The sequence below is a fragment of the Canis lupus genome, chromosome 35 (genome assembly GCF_011100685.1).
Source record: "Canis lupus familiaris isolate Mischka breed German Shepherd chromosome 35, alternate assembly UU_Cfam_GSD_1.0, whole genome shotgun sequence".
Classification (NCBI taxonomy): Eukaryota; Metazoa; Chordata; class Mammalia; order Carnivora; family Canidae; genus Canis; species Canis lupus.
The window spans coordinates 2,008,701-2,029,505 of NC_049256.1; the positions used below are offsets into that span (position 1 = coordinate 2,008,701).

At 55.4% G+C, this 20,805-nt stretch overlaps 1 protein-coding gene across 3 annotated transcripts in view; it reads left to right on the forward strand.

Annotated features, from left to right (window-relative positions):
- DUSP22 (dual specificity phosphatase 22) overlaps nt 1–12,699 on the forward strand; it is a 55,870-nt gene extending 43,171 nt beyond the window's left edge. For 2 of the 3 annotated variants that reach the window (XM_038583997.1, XM_038583998.1), the window contains 3 exons: nt 7,903–7,977; nt 11,039–11,210; nt 11,678–12,699. In XM_038583997.1, the coding sequence (XP_038439925.1) occupies nt 7,903–7,977; nt 11,039–11,210; nt 11,678–11,857 (427 nt within the window). In that variant the 3' untranslated portion in view covers nt 11,858–12,699. The remainder of the gene's footprint in view (nt 1–7,902; nt 7,978–11,038; nt 11,211–11,677) is intronic. The other variant, XM_038583999.1, reaches the window with a different exon arrangement.
- The last annotated feature ends 8,106 nt before the right edge of the window (nt 12,700–20,805 follow it).

Genomic DNA, 20,805 nt, shown 5'->3' on the forward strand with positions numbered 1-20,805 from the left:
CACGCAGACTTGATTGCCTCTGGGATTTTTTCAGCTTTGCCAAGAGCCAAGTGCCAGGCTTGGTGTCCAGTACAACGACTGACTTAGCAAAAGAAGAATGAGCGCTGAGCAGTCCTGCGCTATATAAACAAGGAAGCAGTCGACCTTGATGTTAAATACCTTAACTTGGGAACTTGCCGCATCTACCTTCGGCAAGTCATTTAAACCCACCTGAACTTCGGTTCCCTCATTAAAAAATGGGTAGGAAATATCAGAAAGGGAGACAGAACATGAAGAGTCCTAATTCTGGGAAACGAACTAGGGGTGGTGGAAGGGGAGGAGGGTGGGGGGTGGGGGTGAATGGGTGATGGGCACTGAGGGGGGCACTTGACGGGATGAGCACTGGGTGTTATGCTATATGTTGGCAAATTGAGCACCAATAAAAAATAAATTTATTATTAATAAATAAATAAATAAATAAATAAATAAATAAATAAAATAAAAAATGCCTGCCTTCAGGACTTTTGGAGATCAGATCACATATAGGAGAGTGTTCCCTATGAACATGAAGCACTTTTGAAAATAAGAGTATAAAAAAAAAAAGAAAATAAGAGTATACTTTTACTCTCTTCAAAGTGCATTAATGTGCGTTGAGAGTGACGACAGGAGACAGTTGAAATAATAAGTTTGGGTGTTCAGGAGGCCCATTTCCGTGGAAGATTTGGGATATTTGCTTACATGGAAAGGCCAGAGTGATAGGCGATGTAGCAGCTGTTTGTCCCAAGTTGCAGCGTCTCATGGGTCAGTTCAGATCTTTTGGCAAAAGCAATCCAAACACGGTCACCTTGGGTCCAGGCAACTAGCCCATGAGATTTGAATTTGTTTTCTCCCAACCCAAATATGTGCAGGGGCCTCGTTAAGATGTGTGATTTGCCTTCCCTCACATCTTGGTGAAAGCGTAGTGTGGGGATTCCAGTAGGTGGTTATAGTGAGGCTGACGACAGAAAGAAATTGAGGAGAATGAGCCACTGCTGCTATTTTGAGTGAAGTCCCACAGCAGCACGACCTCTCTTTCAGCTGGAAAATAAGGTCAAGGCTCCTGGGGTCCTGGGATCAAGTCCTGCATCAGCCTCCCCTCAGGGAGCCTGCTTCTGTCTCCGCCTCTCTCTGTGCGTCTCTTATGATTAAAATAAATAAAATCACCCAGTCGCCCCCACCCCCCCCCCGCCCTCCTCCCCTTCCACCACCCCCAGTTCGCTTCCCAGAGTTAGTAGTCTCTCATGTTCTGTCTCCTTTTCTGATATTTCCCACTTATTTTTTCTCCTTTCCCCTTTATTCCCTTTCACTATTTTTTTATATTCCCCAAATGAATGAGCACTGGGTGTTATTTTATGTTGACAAATTGAACACCAATAAAAAAATAAATTTATTTAAAAAAAGTAAATAAAATCTTAAAAAAAATTCATTTAGAAAGTAAAGTCAAGACCATAACTCCATCGAAAGGCAGAAACGCTGGCAGGCTCCTGTGGGGAGTTATGCTTGTAGGCACGCACGTGATCCTTTAAGGAAAGTTTTAGTCTGAATCCATTCGTAAAGCACATCTCATGCATACATAAGGATTGGGGCGCAGGAACGTCCGTGATTTCATAAATATTTCTTGCTCTACTGAAGCAAACGGAAATCGTGGAATTGAGTTTGGAATATGAGTATACTGTGTATATTACGGATCAAACCCCGAAGTAGCTTGAGTTTCTCTTTACCTGCTGCAGACGTTTTATTGGAAACATAACGCGCATCTTTTTTTTATAAATTTATTTTTTATTGGTGTTCAATTTGCCAACATATAGCATAACACCCAGTGCTCATCCCGTCAAGTGCCCCCCTCAGTGCCCGTCACCCATTCACCCCCAACCCCTGCCCTCCTCCCCTTCCATCACCCCTAGTTCGTTTCCCAGAGTTAGGGGTCTCTCATGCATAACATGCCTCTTAACAGTGAGCATCCTTCATGATAGAAGGAGATTCTCAGCCATTGGCAAGTGGCTAATACGTGACTCGGTTTATATGACCCATCGCACTTCAGGTAGCCTGTGCGTGATAGCATGCACCAAACATCAGGAACACATAGGCTGACGTGAACCTCCACTTTCTGTACCATCAACCAGTGTAGACGGTCAAGAGACACTCTTTTTTTTTTTTTTTTTTTTTGTCCTTTAAGAGACAAATACTCTTAATGCCCTGGCTGACAAAAGCAAGAGAAACCACGTCTGTCACTTGCAATCGATGCTCTGGGTAACTCGGACTAGTAGAACCAGTGGTCCTTTAGCCACTTTTAATTCCTGATGCCTGAGCATTCTTATATTTAATGACAAAATAAATTCTAGAGAACGTGCGTCACTCTTTTAAACTTACAGATTTTTAGTTATTTCCAGCTTACATTTTAAGGGCTCATATCTCAAATCATTCCCCGTTGATCCTTACGCCAACAGGAATTCTTGCCAAGTCTGCTCAGTACGAGGTTTGTGATCTTTGAAACCAACTGCTTTCACTTGGTGTTCAATGGCTGTAAACTGCCCAGAAAGGTCAATTTTTCTGTCTTGGCTTTAATCCTCACAAACTCCCCCTCTGATCTTCCAGGAACTTAAAATGCAGAAACCTCGTTGAGATAACATTAACACGCTGAAAATTTTAGCTCATTTCCCCCAACCACCTTGCCTTTCAAAGTCAGGAAATGTGAAAGTTCAAGTTCTCAGAGCCATACGAACACCACAGACCCAGGCTGGTGTGTTTTGCATGATTTGTCACAATTAGAGGCATCCTGGAGTTTATATCAAGTGCACACGCTACGTGTTCTCTGGCTGATATGAGGTGAGCCGGTGAAGTCAGGCTTTTAGAAACACTTGCTTTTGCTTTCTCTCTCTACGTTCTTGCACAAGTCACGTTAACCTCACTTTTCTCATCTGTAAAATATGTACCACATACAATTGTTGTAGTATTAGCTTCAATAAGTGAAAGTGCCTTTAATGAGCTCTCGGCATTTCCAAAAATAAGGTTATATTTGTTGTCTGTCCGAGGAAAGGAGTATCGATGTGTTTTGAGGGTGAATTACCGGATGTACGGTAGCTCACGTATTCATTCTTATTCTAATATTGATTAGATTGGTATTTTGTATTTTAGACGTTGTTAAGGGAATAACTGGGCTTTTAAAAAAAAATATTCTTCGGTCGAGTCCAGGAGAGGCTGATCTGTGCTGTGGAGTGGGTAGAAACGAGCCTTTGTAATGTTCAGTGGTTTTAGTGCCGAGCAGATCTCTACATTTCTTGAGGTTTTGTGGGGAGAAGAGGTATTAGCAATACAGTGACCTTATATTTAAAGTATCAGTAAAACCTCCTTGTTTTATTCTCTCTCTCTCTGTCTTTCTGGGCATGATTTCTTCCGTTTAGCTGATGCCTTCTGTACATCCAGCTTGCTCTTTCTCTCATTTACGGTTTTCTTTGCTTTAATCATTAAAAAGCGATTTTGCAAGATCAATTTTCTTTGCTTTAATCATTAGAAAGCAATTTTGCAAGATCAAAATGAGGTAGACCCTTGGAGGTAGGCCCTTGGAGGTAAACCCTTGGAGGTAGACCCTTGGAGGTAGGCCCTTGGAGGTAGACTCTTGGAGGTAGACCCTTGGAGGTGGGCCCTTGGAGGTGGGCCCTTGGAGGTAGACCCTTGGAGGTAGGCCCTTGGAGGTAGGCCCTTGGAGGTAGGCCCTTGGAGGTGGGCCCTTGGAGGTAGACCCTTAGAGGTAGACCCTTGGAGGTGGGCCCTTGGAGGTAGACCCTTGGAGGTGGGCTCTTGGAGGTAGACCCTTGGAGGTAGGTCCTTGGAGGTGGGCCCTTGGAGGTAGACCCTTGGAGGTAAGCCCTTGGAGGTGGGCCCTTGGAGGTAGACCCTTGGAGGTGGGCCCTTGGAGGTAGACCCTTGGAGGTAGACCCTTGGAGGTGGGCCCTTGGAGGTGGGCCCTTGGAGGTAGACCCTTGGAGGTAGGCCCTTGGAGGTGGGCCCTTGGAGGTAGATCCTTGGAGGTAGACCCTTGGAGGTGGGCCCTTGGAGGTAGACCCTTGGAGGTAGGCCCTTGGAGGTAGACCCTTGGAGGTGGGCCCTTGGAGGTAGACCCTTGGAGGTGGGCCCTTGGAGGTAGACCCTTGGAGGTGGGCCCTTGGAAGTAGACCCTTGGAGGTAGGCCCTTGGAGGTAGACCCTTGGAGGTGGGCCCTTGGAGGTAGACCCTTGGAGGTGGGCCCTTGGAGGTAGACTCTTGGAGGTGGGCCCTTGGAGGTAGACCCTTGGAGGTAGGCTCTTGGAGGTAGACCCTTGGAGGTAGGCCCTTGGAGGTAGACCCTTGGAGGTAGACCCTTGGAGGTAGGCCCTTGGAGGTAGACCCTTGGAGGTGGGCCCTTGGAGGTGGGCCCTTGGAGGTAGACCCTTGGAGGTAGGCCCTTGGAGGTGGGCCCTTGGAGGTAGACCCTTGGAGGTAGACCCTTGGAGGTGGGCCCTTGGAGGTAGACCCTTGGAGGTAGGCCCTTGGAGGTAGACCCTTGGAGGTGGGCCCTTGGAGGTAGACTCTTGGAGGTGGGCCCTTGGAGGTAGACCCTTGGAGGTGGGCCCTTGGAGGTAGACCCTTGGAGGTAGGCCCTTGGAGGTAGACCCTTGGAGGTAGACTCTTGGAGGTGGGCCCTTGGAGGTAGACCCTTGGAGGTAGACACTTGGAGGTGGGCCCTTGGAGGTAGACCCTTGGAGGTAGAGGCCCTTGCAGCTGTGATCCTATTTCCAGACAGATGGGTCCTCACTTGAGCATGTGCACACACACACACGTGCACACGCTCACACGTGCCTCCCGAGGACCTTGCAGCCCGTAGAAATAGGCAGGAAAGGTCCACTGAGTGTCTCATCAGAGCTCACCTACTTTTTGGCCTTGCACGGTGTCCTCCTTGTTCTGCCAGCATTCAGCTGTTCCTTGTGAAAGGATGTGACAATGGAGGAGAAAGCAGGTTTTGTTGGGTTTGTTTCTACAGTGACCCTATGTGGCAAAGTGGAAAGCACAATACACACCACGTGTGTGCTTTAATTTCCCCCGATTAAAAAAAGAAAAATGTTCAAGTGTGGGAAATATAAAGGGTGGGAAGTCGTTGACGTGGACGTGTACACCGGCGCCCGCTTCGTGCTGCGTGGGCCCTCCTGCCTCCCGGGGGAGGTGAGGCTTCCCGGTGCTGGGGGGGCCTGGGGCCTGCCGAGTCCGCCCAGGGGAGGCAGCGGTGTGATCCGAACCCGCCTTCCAGAGCCCAGGCTCCCTGGCTCAGGTGTCACATCCCACCCGATGTTTTTTTTTTAACCTTTAAGCGTTCCTTTCTCAGGAGTTAAAAATCTAAGAGTGCTTTGCCTTTCCTGTCCTTCCTTCCTTGCCTTCGTGTGCAACACATGGGCGCGCCTGCACACGCACACAGGCGTACACACACGTCTGTGTCGGGGTCTCCCGGCCCTCGCTGTCAGCACGGCCTGGTGGGATGTGCTGGCCTTGGGGTAAGCGCGGCCACCCCGAAGGCAGGTGGCCAGGCCCCCGGGCCCCTGGGTCCCTGCTCAGACGTGCGGAGTCCTCCTCGCACAGGGCCTCCCCTGGTCCCACAGGGCAGGTCACGGCCTCCAGATTTGCAGTCTGGGAACAAGCTCAGGCCGTGGGCACCGCGGCTGGCCTTTGCCAGATGCCACCCGCATCCCTTCCGTGCCCTCGCCGACGGCCGGGGACGTCGGGTTAGAGTGCAGGGAGGCGGGGGCTCTGCAGGAGGGGCGGGCGGGGACGGGCGGGGACGGGTGTGCCCTGCGGCCCCTCTTCCCACCCGCGCAGCCGGGGAGGCGGGACAGGTGCAGCCGGAGGAGCCCCGCGGGCGTCGCCCCCAGAGCCCCCCGCTCGCCCTCCGTGCGGAAGGGCAGGGGCAGAGCGGGAGCAGGAATGGGGAACCTGCGCTCATTGAAACAGGCTGTGGTGGGCTGGCGCCTGGGAGTGGCTTCTGCCTTGCGCCGCGTTGGGCAACCGGGCGGCCCGCGGGTATTTCCTGCCGAGGAGGAGGCAGCCGGACCGGGCCTGTGTCATCGGCTTCCCTGGAAGCAGCCCCGGCCCTGCCGCACACGGCTCTACCTGGAGGCGGCGTCTCTAGGCTCGGCTGCCTGCTGCGGCCTCGTGCCCTGTGTCTGGGAGTCAGGGGCCGTGGGGGCCCCACCGTCCCTCGGCCCAGCCCGGGCCATGCGGCTGCCGCCCTGACGGAGGGGACGGGCCGCGGGGCCGCGGGGGGAGCACCTCCCGGGCTCCCGGGCCCTCCACACCACAGCCCCGGCTCCGCAGGCCCACGGCCGCCCTGCTGACCCCGCGCCCATGCGCTCTGGCCCGGGGGACAGCGCTGCACGTGGGCCCCAGGGGCCCCGACGGCACTTAGGGCGCAGGTGTCACGGCGCGTGTGGTTTGGTGGAAAAGCCAGAGAGGGGAGGTGGTCCCCACGCCCGGGGCTCGGTCAGGCCTCGTCTGCCGTCGCCTTGCCAGAGCCTGCCGAGCCGCCGGCGCCTGGGCCTGCCGAGTCGTTCATCTGCAGGTTGTTTGTCCTTCCCGGTGCGTGTCCTCCCACACTGTGTGTCCTTCCACACCGGGGCGCAGCTCGACGTGAGGACCGGAGCTGAGATGGAGCGTGGCCCTCGGCGCCACTCGCCCATTTTCCCCGGCTGTCCCGGTGTTTGCTGTCACCCCGCAGACGGCACCGGGCTGGGGGGAGCGGGGCCCTGCTTGCTGGTGTTCCCGGTCGTGGGCAAGGGTCCTCGGGCCTGGGCCAGGACACTGGGGGCTCCCGTTGCACCTACTGCCCTCGGGGCTGTCGTGTCTGGCTCACGGGCAACTGATTCGGCCGCAGGCGTGACGCTTACGTCCAGGTTCCTCGCAGGAAACCTGAGGCCGAGACAGAGTTTTCTTTCTATCAGGAGGGGAAACCTTTCCCCGAGCGCCCCGCCCCCCGTGGCCAGAGTCTGAGGGGGACGGACGTCCTGACGCCCCCGCTGCCTCCGACCTGCCGCGGGTTCAGGGCTCGGAGTCGCAGGAGGGCACCGCGGTCTGCTGGTTGGGAAGCTGTGGCCGCCGAGCCGTCCCTCCCGCCGCGCGGGCCCCGCTCCCCGGGCCACCCGGGCTCCCGTTCGGGACCGGTGCTTGGGGCTCCTCTGTCACCACCGTGGGGGGACTCGCGGCGCCCGGGGTCACTTCGTCGGTTCCGGGAGCAGAAGGTGAGTGTGCGCCCCGGGCTGCTCGTGGAGTGGGCCCGCGCATCCCCGGCGTCCGAGCGGCCTGGCGCCCAGCCCCGGGTCACACGCGCGGGTGGCCGAGCAGGGTTGAAGCGTGTTTCCTGTTGGCTCGCGGCCCTGGGGCAGCTCCGGGGCGGCTGCTGGCAGGTGCGTGGGGCCTGCGGGTCACCGAAGCCTGCCCGTCCAGCGCTGGTGAGCCCATGTGGCATGGTCACCTCCGTTGCTGGCGTGGCCGTGGCTGCTCCCCGCTCGGCCGACGTGCAAACCCCAGGGCCTCAGGGATGCACCCGAGCCGTCGGGCCCAGCCGGCCCCCGGGCTGCGCAGAATCCCCCCCCTCCGCCCAGCAGTCAGTGACCACTCTGTGATTAGGGATTCCTCGCAGAGAAATTCAGAAAATTCCAGAAGGCGGGCAGCCCTGCCCAGGCCTCGGCGCAGCGTGTGACAGACTCTAAAGCTGAGGCAGCTCCAGCCTCGGGCAGCGTGACCACGGGTTGGAAGCCGCAGGACTCGGAGACCTTTTCAAGAAACCTCAGGCGGATTTTTCTTTTCATCATACGTTGAGTAAAGTAGAGAGAGGTCACTTCTCTCTTTTTTCTCCTCCCACAGGACAAGACATTTCAAAGAAAGTATTAAGTTCATTCACGAGTGCCGACTCCGGGGCGAGGGCTGCCTCGTACACTGGTACGTACGCGTGTCCTGCGCGTGGCTCCGGGCTCCGCTCGGCCTGGCCCGCACCCGGGCCCCGAGCCGGGACTGTTCACGCCACCTCCTAACGGCCCCGTGCGCCCTCGGCTCGTGAGCGCGCCCCTCGTCCCACCCCTGCCTGTTTGATGGAAGAGAACACTATGATTTTTTTTTTTCGTTTTCACTTAGGATTTTCTGTGGGGACTGTCGAGGCTACTGGATCACAGGATCCTCTTTTCTAGCCCGTGTCTATGATTGAGGTCCTCAGAGCAGCCTCCTGGGGAGGGCACAGATTTTGTGGGCTCATCCCTGCCACGTCAGTGCCCTTTCAGTCACTGTTTCTTCCCGGAGGGTTTTGGTCACTTGTATGGGTGTTTAGGTGGCATCAGCACAACACCTGAATGACCCTTTCTTCTCCATTCACAGATTGGGGCTTTTGTGTATGTTTAGCTTAGTACTTTGCTTTGAAAAGATCTGAATAGACTCTTAGAACGAAGAGTTTACGTGCAGCTCTCCACCCGCACTGAGCTATACGTCATGAGGATGTGAGCACATACGCAGTGCAGAGACAGCTCTTCCTACACACCTCACCCAGGGGCAATGCACATACAGTTCTTTGCACTGTCCTTGGCACATGGTAAGCTTTCACTGAACGTTAGCACTCATATTCTATTTTTTTCATTTAAAAATTTTTTTAAATAAATTTATTTTTTATTGGTGTTCAATTTGCCAACATATAGAATAACACCCAGTGCTCATCCCGTCAAGTGCCTCCCTCAGTGCCCATCACCCAGTCACCCCCACCCCCGCCCACCTCCCCTTCCACCACCCCTAGTTCGTTTCCCAGAGTTAGGAGTCTTTATGTTCTGTCACCCTTTCTGATATTTCCCACTTATTTTTTCTCCTTTTTTAAAGTGAGATACAGTTGGCATTAGTTTCAGGTGTATCTTATGGCGATTTGACAAATTGTATACGTTAAGAAATGCCCATTACCACTGGTGCTCATGCTCATCACTTAACTAATATGTCGAAGGAAGCAGCGGCCAACATCCTGAAGCCAGAGCTCTGCAGGCCGAGCGTGTTCCCTCTCTGTATGGAGTAAAACTCCATTTTGAATATTACTCAGCTACAAAAAAAAAAAAAAAAAAGATCTTGCCATTTACAGCAACACGGATAGATCTAGAGGTATTCTGCTAAGTGAAATACATCAGAAAGCAAATACCATTTGATTTCACTTACCTATGACATCTAAAACACAAAACACATGAATAAACAAACAAAAAACCAAAAGGCAAAACAACAACAATAAAAACAAAAGGCAGAACCAGACCTGTACATGCAGAGAACAAACCGATGGTCGCCATATGGTTGGGGGGGATAAGAGGATGGGGAAAATGGGGGTAGGGTAGCGGGAGATGTAGGCTTCCAGTTATGGAATGAGTAAGTCCGCGTAGGGAGTACAGTCGGTGGTACGGTAACAGCGTTGTACGGTGGCAGATGGCAGCTGCGCTGAGGGCGAGCACGGTGTAATGTAAAACTTGTGGAACCACGGTGTTGAACACCTGAAGTTAATGTAAATTATGTGTCAGCTATAATCAGATTTTTTTAAAGACAATATTATGTTGTGAAATACATATATTTAAAGCTTAATCTTTTGAATTTCCTCAAAGAAGATACCATTTCAGGGAAAGCTCTTTGAAAATGTAAAGTGATATCTCCCGGGCTGAGTTGCTGCTGAAGCTGGTAACGATCCTGTCACGACAGAGGTGATCCAGCGCATGATATCTAGAAGAGCCACTCGTGAAAACTGTTCCGAGGGCCTGTAGGGAGAGCAGGGGCAATAGATAGTTTGATTGCTTTAGAGAAAAATGGTGTTTGGTAGTTTCACGCAGTTCTTGACATTGTGTGATTTATTTAGTTATTTCTTTTTTTTTTTTTTTTTAGTTATTTACTTTTGAAAAGAGTAGGACAACGTAACAAATTGTGGATTTTATGATATTCATGAGCATTTGCTTTAAAGCACTTTGTGGGGGTGCAGGTGGAGCCATGTAAGGGGATTTCTGGAATCCCGTGTCTGGGCTTCTGTGGCTCCTGGTGAATTAGAACCTCAGGTTTGCAGTCAAAGAGGATGTATTTTTTAAAACTCCCTCAGTATTTCTGACATAAATGCCTAATGAAGAGCCACGACCTGATGCAGAGAGCGGTTGTTTTATTATTATTATTAAAATTATCGTTTGAAGATGTGTAGCCCTGATATTCTAGGAATCTGTATTTCATATGGTTATATAAATCTGAAGATAGGCTTTTCTAAAAATGAGAAATCTGCTAAACTTCCCCATCCTAAACCGTTGCTAGAACACTCTAAATCTGACGCAGCACAGCCTTCTGTGACCACGTTAATTTGCATATGCATTTAAAATTGGCCCCTTACTCAGCCTGCGGGATATAATTAACCGTTACGGACCCCACGTCCCAGAGCACGTGGAATGTGCCCTCTCTTGTGCCCTGCTCAGTTGTTTCAAGAAGAACACAAACTATTTCATAAGAGCTTCTCTATTGGGTGGGTTTTCAGTTATAGATCTAGTCTTCTTTTATCTAAGAAACCCAGAAAAACAAAAAACAAAAAACAAAAAAAAACCCAACCAAAACCATGAGGCTTCTAAAGTGCTGCAGGTTATAAATAGATGCATTGCAGGGTTCCCAGCCCCTTCACATTCCTTGGGGTGCTTTAGGTATTTTTTTCTATCCAGGGCAATGGGGGCTATCAGAAGAGGGGCCCATAGAGGATCCTAGAACTGAAGTGTGCAAAGCCGCGGGCAGTAGGAAATCTGTCAGTGATGAGGCTGCCACAGACACTCATGCCTGGGATTCTAGGGTGACAAAACGGAGAGAGGCTCCCCCGTGTCTGAGTGATCTCCTGGCTCGCTGGCCGCGCAGAAGCCAGGCCAGGAGGACCTTCTAAAGTGAGAGTCACAAAATGCCCCGCTCTCGCTGAGTCGGGAGATAGACCCGTGGACTGAAATCCCTTTTGCCCTGTGGGTTCTTTTGGCCCTTGCAGCCTGGCCGGCGTCTCCAGGAGCGTGACCCTGGTGATCGCGTACGTCATGACCGTCACCGACCTTGGCTGGGAGGACGCCCTGCACACCGTGCGTGCGGGCAGGTCCTGTGCCAACCCCAACCTGGGCTTCCAGAGACAACTCCAGGAATTTGAGAAGCATGAAGTCCACCAGGTAACCGTGCTCAGGGGACGTTGGTGGTGTGAGCGACAGCTCCCGGGAAGGTGCCTCAGTCTTTCTGTACGCGCCCAGAGTCGTGGGGGCCGCGTTGGAGAGGTCCCCAGAGCACACCTGCTCCCAGGGTGCCCCACTTGCATCCCAGTTAGTCATCAGCGGCCCCTGCCCCACTTGCATCAAGTCATCACCGGTCATCGCGGTCATCAGCGGCCCTTGTGCGCCAGCTGCAGCTGCATGATGTTACTTGACCTTCTTCGGGCCCCGTGTTCACTTCTGACCGTGTCCCTTTGGGTCGGGCACCACTCCTGGCTCTGGCTTGCTCTCGTGTCCTCAGGCGAGATTTTTGTTGATGCGTGTGGCAAAGTCTGACTCTTAAGTACCCAGTAAAAATCTACAAAGTGCAGGTGTGCGGGTGCGTGTGTCCGCGTGCGTGTGACAGTTCGGTTTTCTTCCCACTCCTCCAGTTCCGGCAGTGGCTGAAGGAAGAATACGGAGAGAGCCCCTTGCGGGATGTCGAGGAAGCCAGAAGCATTCTGCGGAAATACAAGGAGCAGGGGCGGCTGGAGCCCCGGGCCGGCGCGCGGCGGTGGGGCCTGCAGAGCCCGCGCCCCCAGGCCCACGGCAGCCCCGCGACCGATGCCTAGGGCCCAGCCCTGCACCCCCAGGCCCATGGCAGCCCCGCGACCGTCACCCAGAGCCCAGCCCTGCACCCCCAGGCCCATGGCAGCCCCGCGACCGTCACCCAGAGCCCAGCCCTGCACCCTCAGGCCCACGGCAGCCCTGCGACCGATGCCCATAGCCTAGCCCTGCACCCCCAGGCCCATGGCAGCCCCACGACTGTCACCCAGGGCCCAGCCCCACACCCCCAGGCCTACGCAGCCCATGACCATGACCCAGAGCCCAGCCCCACACCCCCAGGCCCCAGCCTGCTCCTGCCCTGCCTGGGCCCCACCCCCGTGCACTCCCCATGCACCTGTGCCCGTGGGAGCCCCGAGTGTGCCCGTTGCTGGAGCAGTCACCACGTCCGCGCTGCCGGGCTCGGGCTCCCCTCCTCTCCCACCAGCCAGGACCCCGTAGTCCAGGGCTGTGCAGCCGGGGCAGCCTGTGACCGGGAGGGGACAGGCCGCAGAGCGTCGGTGGTGCAGCTGGTCCGGGTGCCCGATGTGGCGCGGAGCTCCGAGCATCGCCCCAACCGCGGGCGGGTGTCTGGGCTCCGCTGCCTCGAGCAGGCCCCCGGGGTGCCCCAGTGCCCGGCCTGTACCCGGGGTCGCTCTCGGGCCTTGCGGCGCCGGGGGCCTCAGGCGGCACTTGCACGCACCCCAGGGCGCGGGAGGACGCGCACTCCTTAGGCACTGGGTCAGGTCTGCATTGGAAACACGTTTTAAAATGCCTGTGCATCTAGTAAGCACCTCTGTGTACGCTGTGGACCGGGCGTTTGACCTCAGCTACCTCATTAAATGTCTGAAAAGCTGTCTCACTCCCGTGATCCACGCGTCGCTGAAAGTGTCCCGTCCTGATGCCTTCGAAGCAGAGGCCGAGGGCCCGGCGTCGCCGAGTTCGCGCCCGATCCTCAGGGTCCCGGCCCCAGCGGAGCCCCTGGGAGGGGTGGCCTTCCCGGGCTCGTGGGGACGTGCGTCCACCGCAGGCGGGTCCCTGCACATCCCGCAGGCCCCACGCACGCCGGGAAAGGAGGCACGGCCGTGGCCCTCTGTACCCGCAGCCGGAACACCTGGTCTGCAAAGTACAGTATTTTCTTGAACCAAAAAGACATGTGGACACGTTTACAGGAGGAGTCCCTGGGCCATCGGCTGAGCGCTCGGACACGTCCACGAAGGGCCTGGAGTGTGATGCTTCCCGCGCAGCCACTGCCGGAATTGCGGGCTCCCCGGCCGCCCCGGTGTCCGCCCGCGGCTACAGGGGCTGCACCTTCATGCCGGGGGCGCTAGGGACAGTGGCTCAGCGTCACCAAGGGGGACAGCGTGGTCGTCGGCATGAACAGAGGGAACCCGGAGGGGGGGCTTGCGCTGTGCCTGCACCCGGGTGGGCACCGGCACGGCATCCGTGGGCACCTGCTGCCCTCGTCGGCAGCTTCGGCTTTTAATTTGGAGAAATGCAGGCGGGCTCGAGGGCCGATTGCAGCCCGTTCCCTAAGCTTCCGTGTCTAAGTCCAGAGGAGGAGGAAGGCAGTTTGGGTTTGCAGCCCAAGGTGGCCGGGGCTCGACCGGGCGGGTGGGCGCAGCAGCCGCTCCACGCAGGCTCTGAGGGACCTGCCGACGCCTCGAGGCCCCGACGGGGCTCCGGGAAGGGCTGGACCCCGCACAGGTCGGCGCCCCCCACCGCGTCACCAGCCAGCTTGCCCCTTGGTGGGCCGGGCCCGCGGCGGCCGCGTGTCTCCACTCCGTGTGGGGCCGTGCCGGAGCCGTGGTGCACGCAGAGCCCAGGAGCGGTGGTGAGGCCTGGGCACGACGCCCCGGGACGGCCTCCCTCCATGCCGCAGACACGAGGAGCAGCAAGGGGCGGCAGGGGTGCTGGCGCTGGGCCACCCGAGGTCGCCGGCCCTCTCAGCTGACACCGCCCCGTCCTCGTCCTCTTGCTGCAGGAGCAGGTGCGGCACCCGCGACAGTCCTGTGACGAGGGCCTGGCAGAGGGCGTAACCCCGCAGAGACACCAAGAAATGCACCCAAATGGAAAACGTTCTCTCCGCTTTGCCCGAATTTGGATCTTCTGATTCCAAATCATGGGGTGCAGCAATAGGACGGGCCGCTCCGCCCCCGGGCTTTGCACTTGGGGGTTCGTGCAGCTCTGAGGAGGGGGCCCCAGCAGCTGCAGCCAGGCCTGGGGCGGCGGAGCCAGCACCTCCGTCGGTCTCCCCCCGGGGCTGATTCTTGGGCCGGGAGCCCCGTAAGGAGCATGGGTCCCATAATGCGGAGGAATGGGTAGGGCCGGAGGCGGGCGAGCTCGCAGGGCAAGCGGGTACCATGCGTGGTTGGTGGGTGGGTACGCGGAGGACGGAGGATCTGCACTGGAGGCCGGTTGGGGGGCAGCTGAGCGCTCAGGCGACCGCCCACGATGCCGGAACAGGGTCGTGGTGGTGGAGACCCAGAGCGGCCCAGGAGGCGAATATATTTGGGCTGGAAGGCAGTCGGGGGGCCAAGCAAACGCTCTTCACACTACACGGGACGCGGGGGACTGTAGGTCTCGAGGCCTCGCCGCTCCGGAGTCCTGCTTCCTCTTCGCATCTGCGCCCTCCCTTCCCGTGGGCCGCGGGGGGGGCTCTTCCAGGGCCATCATCCCAGCTTCGCAAAGCACGTCCTCAGGTGCACCCGGGTGCCCAGGAGCCAGACTAGATGATGGGAAATTCGGGCGTCCAGCCTTGTGACTTATTGTGAGACGTGAAGTAGCTTCGTGAGAACTGATTTTATTGGCTAGGCCATCTCTCTCTCCTTGTCAGGATTTGGGGGGGAAGCCAGGTTCCTCGTTGGGCCTTGCTCGGCGACATGCACGTGGCACTGAGAGCCTTGGCCGGGCCGGGGTGACCCCGACCAGGCTCACCCCATAGTCAGGCGGCTGTTCCCATAACACACCTACGTCGTGTACAAACCGGGCACCTGCTTTGCCCCCTGAAGTCACCTCTCCAGGGTCCAATGGACCAGCCTGTTCATCATATACTCTCTCTGCCCCAAGGGGACCTTGCACCTAAATCCCGTTTTTTTAGGGCACATTCATTAACATTGGGCATCCTCAGGTGTCTTCAGTAGCATGTTTTTCTGCAAGGATGGGTTCCCACTTGTGTTTTTTCCCCTTATTTGTTGGGTGCTTATCCTTTCCACTTTGTGTCTGAGCAGGGAACCCCACGTCCAACCTCCGGGGCTGCTTCACGTTACCCACGCGTAGAGACGACTTATAAATTCCGGCGAGTCGTGTACGCGTGTGCGCATGTACACCTGTGCCTTACCGCTTGTTTGGTTTTATTTTAGAGAAACCGCTGGCTTTCAGCGGGGCCGTGTGTGCGACACCAAGGGCACGGTGAGCTCCGTACCGTCGACGGCAGGCACCTCGGGGCGCCCGGGGGGACGTCGGAGCCCACGTTGCACAACCAGCTGCTGCGGCTGCTCGGCGTGCCAGCGTCTGGCGAAAATAGGGAACACGCTGAAAAATCAAAACCCTGTGATGCCACCCTGGGTGACTCCTCCCATCCTGACCCTAAGTTATTAATAATTTTATTAAGAACGTGCTTTCAACATGCTTGTATTTATATACGCACTTAGCAAGAAATCACCAACACTTCAGAGGGAAGTTCTTCTTCCCTTTCCTTTTTATTGCCCAGAGAAAGGGAGAAACTAAGAAGAAGAAGCAGCAGCAGCAGCTGCCTCTGGAGTGGAGCCTCGAGCGTGTCGGTTGTGCCCGTCCTAGGATTTTATAGGGTCTCCTTAGGCCTTGGGCTCGTCGGCACCGACGTGGGCTTGGATTCATGCAACGCACTGGCCACATTTCATCATGCATGGAGGCCTTGGCACGTGGCTTTCGTCCTCCTACCCCTGCTATATAGATGCTGAGACCTGTCCCTGCAGCAACAGGACATAATTAGTTGCAGCCGGTCCTAAAATTAGTAATCAAAATTAGCATCTATTTTGCAGCAAAAGGCTTAACCACCTAATAAGCATCTGACTGAAGGTCACAAGTGCTGTGCCTGGGTCTCTCTCCAATCGGGGGTGGCGGGGGGTGTGGGTGTGGGGGGAGAATGGCCGGTACGTCTCTGAACATCTGCAAGTTCAGGTTTACTTTGGCTCTGGATGTGTATGCAAACTGTCGACGAGGAGCCAGTAATTTGCAGTTCATTTTCCTGGAGTTTCTGGTTCAGTTATTAGAGTCTGGTGTCCGAAGAGCTATTTTAGCAGGTGACTGAAATTACTAGGCAATTCGACACTGTGCGCGTGGTGCGGACGGACAAGTTAGAGGTGGGGTCGGTTTTGGATGGGAACATGCCTGAGCACACGCTGTTTAAGAAGGTCAGGAGCCAGCATAATCCCCTCCAGTTCCATCCACGTCACCTCGAAGCAAACGGGGGGTGGGGGTGCCTGGGTGACGGGCACAGAGGGGGGCACTGGATGGGACAAGCACTGGGTGTTGTTCTATATGTTGGCAAATTGAGCACCAATAAAAATAAATTTATTTAAAAAAAAGAAGATAAGGATCCAGGGGGATGAAAAAGAAAATTGTGATTTAGGGGCGCAACGGGGGGGGGGGGCGGCTAACAATCTCTAGGAATAATGCAGTTGCTGGAAATGGTGCTAATGGCACCCCTTGCCCGTCTGCCTAGCTTGAGCCAAGTAGGCCACGCCAGGGCGGCCTTTCCACATAACCATGCAGTCCCCCCGGGACGCACACGCGTGGCGAGCGGTTACATGCGTGGAACGTGGCCGTCGACACGGTCCTGGCCCCTCTCGCCCTGTCGCCAGGTGCTTCGCCCTCTGCCTCTGGTGCCCTTCCCCAGAAGTGGCCAAACCAGCACAAACAGGAACCATCCTTTCTGGTGAGCAGGTTTGCCTTTTGTTGGCTGGCTATGGGTTTCCCCAAAGGCACTGGTATGGACCCGCTTTGGAAACTAGAAATCAAAAGGCCTCCACGGGTGCACTAGAGAAATGTCACCTTCTGCTTTGCAAAGGGTGTGCCCTTCAAGGCAAGAGACGCAAGTGGCACCGAGCTTCTCCGGAACGGGAGTCCCTAGAGAGGCTGGTCATGTGCCAGGGGTCAGATGTTTGGATTCTCCTCGGTTTATGCTGAGTCTTGCTGATGCGGCGACGGAGAGAAAGGCAAGAAGGTGCGAGAAGAGGGGACCCATTTCTCGGCTGTTTGCCGGGGCCTTCAGGAAGCTCCCTGCCCAACCCGGGTGCATCCCGGAGGTGGGCGCGGTCCCCCCCACGGTCACGCCTTGAGACTCCCCGCCCCGTTTCCCAGCCCGGTGGAGCAGGTTGGGGGAGATGAGAGGCCAAGGTCCTGGACTGGTGACTGGGTGGCCAACATGGTCACGTGCTGGGCAGGCCTGACCGGCCCGGTGTCGCCCCGGTTCTCCAGAATACCTTGGGGAAGTCCCAGGGGAGGCAACCCACTCATGTGAGGAACTTCTTGTGACACTGGAGTGAAAGAGGCCCCCGAGAAGGGCCGGGCGGTGCTGGAGGGCACCTTGCGTCGTGGCCCCGAGGCGGCCAGAGTGGCCCACCGCCTTCCTGGGGGGCGTTCTGTGTCTAGAAAGGCCTCTCGAGTCCCGAACACCTTCCACCTGGAGAGCAGGGGCATCGTGAGGTCGGAAGGGCCGCGAGCCTGGAGGCCTCTTCACGACATCACTCCCGACGGCAGCCCCGCACGATGCATCTGACCGTTGCCACCATTTTTCGGGTGAAGGAGCCCAGTTCTGGGTACCTTGGGCATTGCCCGGGCTCAGGGCCAGCAAGCGGCCGAGCGAGGCTTGGGTGCAAGCAGCCCGACTCGGGTGTGCTCGAGGTCGTCTCTCCTCCGGAGGCTAAGCTAAAGAAGCGGCCACGGTCACGCGCTTTCTGGGAGGTCACAGCCTGGGCCAGAGGCAGACGCTCACCCGCGGAGCCAGCAGGTGTCCCTTCACACGTCTCCTTTATTTTTTCTGGTCCTTTCTTCAAAAATAACTAAAGATCACGTGGGTTGTTTGGGGACCGGACGAGAACGCTGCCTGCTGCTCCCACTAAGGCTCATTGGAGGAAGTTCTGTTGCACGAGAGACCAGTGGACGCTGAGCTTGTCCCTTTTCTTCGTCATTAGTGTGTCTTTCAATCACCATCTCCCCTGATATTATTATTTCACGGGGTCACGTGTGAAGTAACCAGGTGTACGTACCCTTTACTAAGGCTACTTCTTCGGCTGCAAAAAATCATAGGGCACCTCGCTTTAGAAAGATCTTATTTATTTATTCGAGGGAGTGTGCACGCGAGCTGACGGGAGCGTGGGGAATGAGGAGAGCAGCCCGCACGGGCTCCGTCCCAGGGCCCCGGGATCGGGACCCCAGGGGAAGGCAGCCCCCAGCCGACCGAGCCCCCGGGGCCCCCCCACAAGCATGGGGCCTGTGGAACCTAATCTAAGCATCTGTGAGGTGCAGGACCCGCAGTCTGCAAATGCATCCTGGCTGTGCCCACCGTCTCCTGGGGAAGGACATGCCCAGCCTGCGGGCCTCAGCGCCTGGGGCAGGTGCACCTGCCACGTCCTCCCCGGGGGCCGGCAGCAGCTCAGCAGCCCGGCGCTTGCAGGGCCGCATCCCATGCAGGACGCCCTGCAGCCCAGGGCCGCCCTCCCGGCCTCTGTCCCTGCCCCTGTTCCTGCACCTGTCCCCTGCCCGTCGCCGCCGTGCCTGCTCCACGTGCTGGCCTGCCCAGGTGCGGCAAGTTCCCGGGCCCTCTTGGCTCCATCCAGTTAGCGCTTTGGTGTCGCAGCCGCGGGCCAGACTCCTGCCCGGCTGAACCCACGCGTCCCCCCGAGAGGGCCGAAGGCTGGCCTTGGGGGCAAAGGAAAGGCCTGCCACAGGGTCTCCTTCCCTGGTTGCATCCACAGCCCCAGCCCCAGCCGGAGCCCATCCACGCGTGTCTGGCTTCTTCCTGTGGCTCTGATTTTTAGATTTTTTTTTTTTATATATATTTCTAAGAACATCATTGACCTTGTCACCTTTCACTCAAATCCATGCAGTTGCTATCTGATAGCCTTGTTCTGTTTCCTGGATTTCCTCATTCACTGCCTTTCTCACAATTTGCACTCATTTCTCAGAAGAGTTCGATGCTGATTGTTTGCTGTGAAACCAGCTCTGAACAAAGTTCACGGCACCCGTGGAAACGGCTGCTTAAAGCAACTTTTAGAGTCTGTTACTGGAATCCCGTCTCTCTAGAAAAGACGTGAGCTAACACTGAAGGACGTGAGCGAGGGCCCTGAGCCAACACCCGGAGGGCCCAGGTCCCCACCCAGACTCGTGATTCAGACCCGAAGCGCCTTTGGTAGACGGCCGTACGCACAGTATATCTGGAGATAAGTGGATTTTTCATACACTGTACACATATTTAATTAGATATAATATACATAGATTTATACACACATTTATTTTATTTATTTTTATTTATTATTATTTTTTTGCACATCTATTTTAATTTACATCTTTTCTCCAGGTTTCGTGCCAAAAAGTGTAGACTGTCCAGGTTTTCTTTCTTTCTTTTTTTTTTTTTTTTTTTGTGTGTGTGTTTTTTTGTCCAGTTTTTCTAACAGCTTCTTTCTGAGATCATGAAAATTTGCCCCCCCACCCGCCCTAATAAAAGAAGTCTGCAATAAAATCCTGAAAACTACATTGATTTGGTCAATTTTTATAAGGTTGTATATTTTCCATCACATATATTGATTCATTTTTTTCCCCCCAACAAACCTGTGGGATTACCGGCATCCATGGGCTGACTCGCAGATCCAGGTCTAGAAGGAACTCAGTTCTGACTCTTAGTCCGGTGCTCTTTGCACTACACCGTGTTGGAACCAACGGGCAACAGGCTCTTCGTGTGAGCAAAACACAAAGATAACCTGCCAAAATAATTTAGAAACAGAGATTGAGGCAACTTTATCATATGACATAGTTGGTTCTCAATGGATTGATTTATGAATAATGAAGCAGGAATGAATCATAAAAGAGGCCACAGTTAACTAGACTATGAGGGAGTGTTGTCACCACAGGAAACGTTTATGCAGGAAAATCCCTCTGCTTGAGGACGTTTTAGTCTGATCTTGTGTTTGAGGCTTGTGGATCTGATTTGGTTTTGCGGGATCCACTCTGGATAAACCTGCGGCGGCCGCTAGACTGGAGCGGGGGGCGGGGCAGCAGACAGACCTGGAGTCGGTCTGGGAGAAACACCGCTGGAAGAGCCAGGAGGGGCCCGGCTGCAGGAACTCAGAGAGGCGAGAATGTGGGACAGAGCAAGGGCAAGGCGGGAGTTGTACGGGGGGAAGGGGTGGCCCAGGACCTGCAGAGAGGGAGGAATTTGTCCATGTGCAGGAGCAGGTGCTCGCATGGAGGGAGTACCGTGTGCTCCTGGGGGTAGGTGAGGGGGAGTGAAAGACGCTCGCCGCCTCCCGTTGGACAGGTCACATTGTAGCTGCATAAGAAAGAAGGTTCTGGACCAGTGACAGCCGCTCGGTCTAACACCAAATCATCAGCTATGAATCAATACACCTGCACCTGCAAGACCTCAGAGACGGGCGGCTGGGTAGCTCAGGGGGTTAAGCATCCGACTCTTGGGTGCAGCTCAGGTCATGATCTCTGGGTCCTGGGACCCAGCCCCACTTTGGGACCCACACTCGGGGGGGGGGGTCACACTCTCACCTTCTCCCTCTGACCCGCCCCCTCTCGTGCATTCTCTCTCTCAAGTAAATAAACCTTAAAAACAAGACAAAACCATAGAGTTCATCTCTCGCCCAGAGGTGAGAATTGTTTTGCCTTAAAACTTTTCCAAAAAAGCCTCAGAGGTCCGTTGAAATGAAGCAACTTCTTCCAAAGAAAAGTGAGTGAGGAAAAGAAGCAATGGGGTAACTGAAAAGGAGTT